This window comes from Austrofundulus limnaeus, unplaced genomic scaffold (assembly GCF_001266775.1).
Source record: "Austrofundulus limnaeus strain Quisiro unplaced genomic scaffold, Austrofundulus_limnaeus-1.0 Scaffold89, whole genome shotgun sequence".
Classification (NCBI taxonomy): domain Eukaryota; kingdom Metazoa; phylum Chordata; class Actinopteri; order Cyprinodontiformes; family Rivulidae; genus Austrofundulus; species Austrofundulus limnaeus.
Window position 1 is genome coordinate 1,280,994 of NW_013952491.1, and position 3,947 is coordinate 1,284,940.

A 3,947-nucleotide genomic window follows, 5' to 3' on the forward strand; every position below is an offset into this window, starting at 1 on the left:
GGGAAAGGGTCAGATATAAGATTTTTTTTCTTCTTTCTGCTACTTTTTATTTGATTTGATTTCTATTATTTGGTTTGATTTTTAAATAAAAATGAATAAACATTTTTTAAATGAAAAAAAAAGCTGATAGGAGCACAAAAGGTTTAAATTAGCAGAATTGCTGAAAAGTGTTTAATAACAGAAAAAGCTAAAAACCTTTAGGTATAAATGGCTAAAATACCAAAAACAGCCAAAATGTCCTGAAAGTGCTGAAGGTTTTGATGTAAAAACTGGAATAAAATGTGAACAGAAGAAACTGAATCATCTCAATAATGTGAATTCTTTAATTTTAACAAATATTATTTACAAACGGATTAAATGAGCTGCACCAGAGGAAACCTCCTCCTGCTTAAAGAAGTTTCTTCATTTAAAAAGTAAATCATAAATAACAAATTCATTCAATTAGCATCGACTTAATAAAGCTTCTGTGAAACAAATGTAACTTTTTATTATGTTAAAAACTTTTTGTCCATAAAAGAGGTTTGGTTTTATTTTCTCAACATTTCAGAATAAATATTTCTGTGTTCTTTTGAGACGATGTCATTGTTTGTCCTGCAGAACACAGGATGTCATTTTTATTATAATAAAATGTAAATTTAGTTGTTTTTCTTCTACATTCACCTCCTGAGTTGAAGCTAAATCTTTTTTTTATTCTTAAATCATTTCAGTCCCATCGTTCAGGACATTAACTTCTCTGCAGCTCCTTTTTTTTACATCTTTATCTTTTATTGACCTCATTAAATCAACTCATTGAGTTTTATTATCTGACCTGTGATGAGCTGAGTGCTGACGCAGGTGGATGTGAAAAACCGCAGGTCTGAGGTGATTTAAAGACTCGGAGACCTGCAGCACAGGAAGGGGAAGCAGAGCAGAACAAAAGCTGGCCTGTTCTGCTCAGACGTGTAAATCCTCCTGTGAGCTCGAGCGTTTGTCACTTTATCTGCCTTTAAATCAGAGCGCTGAGCTGCTCCCTCTGCAGCTCCACTCATCGATGGAGACGCAGCCGACCCGAGGATCTGAGCACTTCCTGTTTGAAACAGGAAGTTGATGGACGGAGAGGCGACTCAGTCGTGGTTCTCTGTCGGCCCCAGTTTTCCTTCATGTAATTAAAATAGTTTTGTTTCCTCTCTGTTAAACTGTCGCCGTCACGTCTTCCTCGTTGGCCATCTTTACTTACATTTGACCTGGAGGTTTTGGGAGACTTCCTGTCTGACGTCTTAAAGTTCCAGCAGCTGCGTTTCCATTGACCATGAAAATGCGCAAAGTAGAATTTCGAAAATAAATTTGCTCAATGGAAACTCGTCAATTACGAAAAAAAATTACTTTTTTTGACAAAATGTTTTTGCGCTAGAATGAGGTGGTATTTTAGTTGTATCGAAATTGGTGTTTTTCGCAAAACTACAATGGAAACACTTTTTTCACATCACAGGAGTCACGTGATCAACAACCGGCTGTTTCTACTGGTGAAAAAGACGAAGAAGAAGATAACAGGAAGTAGAAGTAGTAGTAATATCACAGAAGTAGTATAAAGTAGTAAACTCACCGACTACAATTTCCCAAAAACACAGCATACGTAGCCGCTCCCAAGTAGGGACTTGTCTCTGGAAAGCCTCGATAAAAGATGCCGACGTCTCCTCTGATGATGAGCGCTAGTGTCGTGGTAGCAACATGCTATGTGTTTACATCCATCACCACCATGTTTGTAATGACTTATCGAGAGAACAAACGTATTCACGTGACTTTAATAGCATTTCTTACTTAATGGAAACACCACAGTTGCGAAACTGTTTTTTTTCGACATTAACAGAATATCGACAAAGTTTTGCGCACATCTGCTATGGAAACACAGCTACTGATGTCCTTCAAACACAGTCAAAGAAAACCTCTTTATTTAAGAAACGTTGAAATACACACAATTTTATCCATTTTGTCACATAAACTGGCAGAATTTCTGTTTGAACTTGAAATGAAAGTGAAACAGGAAGTGACATCAAAGGGGGGCTCTTTAAGAGAAGGAACTTCCTGTTTTTTGTTTATTGAAGCAATATTAAAACCCTGACTCTTTTACTTTGATAATGACTCAAAATAATCTAAAACTCAGGTTCTTCTCTACAGTATGTTAGCTGTTGTAGCAACGCTCTTATTGCTGGGTTTCAGTCACATGACCCAGATGACACGTGAAATTCAGATGTGGGCAGGAAGTGATTTGCTCCGGTTCAAAACAGAGAAATGGATCACAGCGAGTACGCTAATGCCCTAAATGTTCTGGCAGACGAGATATCGCAAAAAACACACACTAAAAGGTATTTTGACAACAAATATATCAGCTGTAGCAGCGTCATATGAATTCTGACATTTTGCACGTAGTCCACCAGGGGGCGCCAACACAAAACTCAGAGAATTCACGTGAGTTTTGTGCCATCTTCTGGTGGAAAAACAGATTTATTTACTGTACTTCGGTAATGCCTACTCGCAAGCACCCCCTCCAATGGGTAAACGTTTTTCAGAGAAATAAACTTTTTCAGAACACCGGTAGACGGCAGCCATTACAGAGGAACGTGTGTTTGTTGTTCCAACAGCGGCCAAGTCGCACACTAATGTCATTAGCTCGTTATCATTACTAAGCTGCAGGACTGCCTTTTTTTCTTTTCTTTTTTTATATCATGTCGCCTGCTTGGATCTGTTACTACCTTGCTCCAAGGCACGAAGGAGTGTCAGCGGTAAGCTCGCATCAACCGCTGTTTGCAACGCGGTCTCATTTCCGAACTCTGGCGTTTTGTGATTGAGGCTGATATTCTGGTTAAAATACATAAGAAAAATATTGATCCGAGTATAGTACAAAAATATTGATCCGAGTATAGTACAAAAATATTGATCCGAGTATAGTATAAAAATATTGATTCGAGTATAGTACTACCTCCAACTTTATGCATGATTTTATGGATTTAAATTTCTCGTATTATACTTGAATAAATACGGTAGTTATTTTGACTCTGAATCAACAGAAAGAAACGGGGCTGAGTTTACTTCCTACCTCCGTCTGCATTTCCTGACGTCGGTACTACAGACACTCCCCTTTGACATCACTTCCTGTTTCTTCACACGCAAATATCTCAACAACTGTTCATCTCAGCGATGTGATTTTTTTGCAACATGTTAATAATGTTTTATTTCAAAAATGCATTCATAATTAGCATAAAAAATTGACGTGACAGACCCTTTAAAGTTTGAGTGTTTGTATAGCTCCACTCCCTGCAGCACCAAACCTCTTCAGTCTTGTTTTTATCATCGTGTGTGAGCGCTCCCAGGTCTTGAAAATAAACCGACACATTTAAAATCTTGCCGTGTGAACCCGACATCACTCAGTCAGCTCAGGTGGTCCGACCTCGACTGGATGATGCCAGACTGTCAAAAGCTTCTTTATTTATATTTCCTGGTTGTTTTTCTTTCTTTTTGCACTTTTCACTGCTCATTTTAATATTTTCTCTTCATCCATTTTATAACTTCATCCTCCTTTCATTCTTTTTCCATCAAACAGAGAAAATCTGGCCCACATGATTAAAAAATATCATATAAAGCTGCTAAATGAGTGAATGTGAGGACATGAATGAAAGTATTTCAGATTCTCTCTGGTCCCCTCTTGAACTCTGACTCTTTTATTGGATGTATTTATGTAAATATATCCATTAAGTATTTGTTTCTGACCTCTTCCCTCCTTTTCTCTGACCTCCTTCCTTCCATCTGCTTCCTCTGGCAGTAATGTAGACACAAAGGAGCTGTGTGGTGAGTGAAGCCATCATGAACATGTCTGTGTAAACCCTCTGATGTGTTCCAAAATGTTTTGATTTATGTGCACTGTGTGTGTGTGTGTGTGTGTGTGTGTGTGTGTGTGTGTGTGTGTGTGTGTG

At 38.0% G+C, this 3,947-nt stretch overlaps 1 protein-coding gene across 4 annotated transcripts in view; it reads left to right on the forward strand.

Moving 5' to 3' along the window:
• Positions 1 to 3,947, forward strand: part of necab2 (N-terminal EF-hand calcium binding protein 2) — a 115,070-nt gene that overhangs the window by 41,333 nt on the left and 69,790 nt on the right. For all 4 annotated transcript variants that reach the window (XM_014012193.1, XM_014012192.1, XM_014012196.1 and 1 more), the window contains one exon: positions 3,797 to 3,822. In XM_014012193.1, the coding sequence (XP_013867647.1) occupies positions 3,797 to 3,822 (26 nt within the window). The remainder of the gene's footprint in view (positions 1 to 3,796; positions 3,823 to 3,947) is intronic.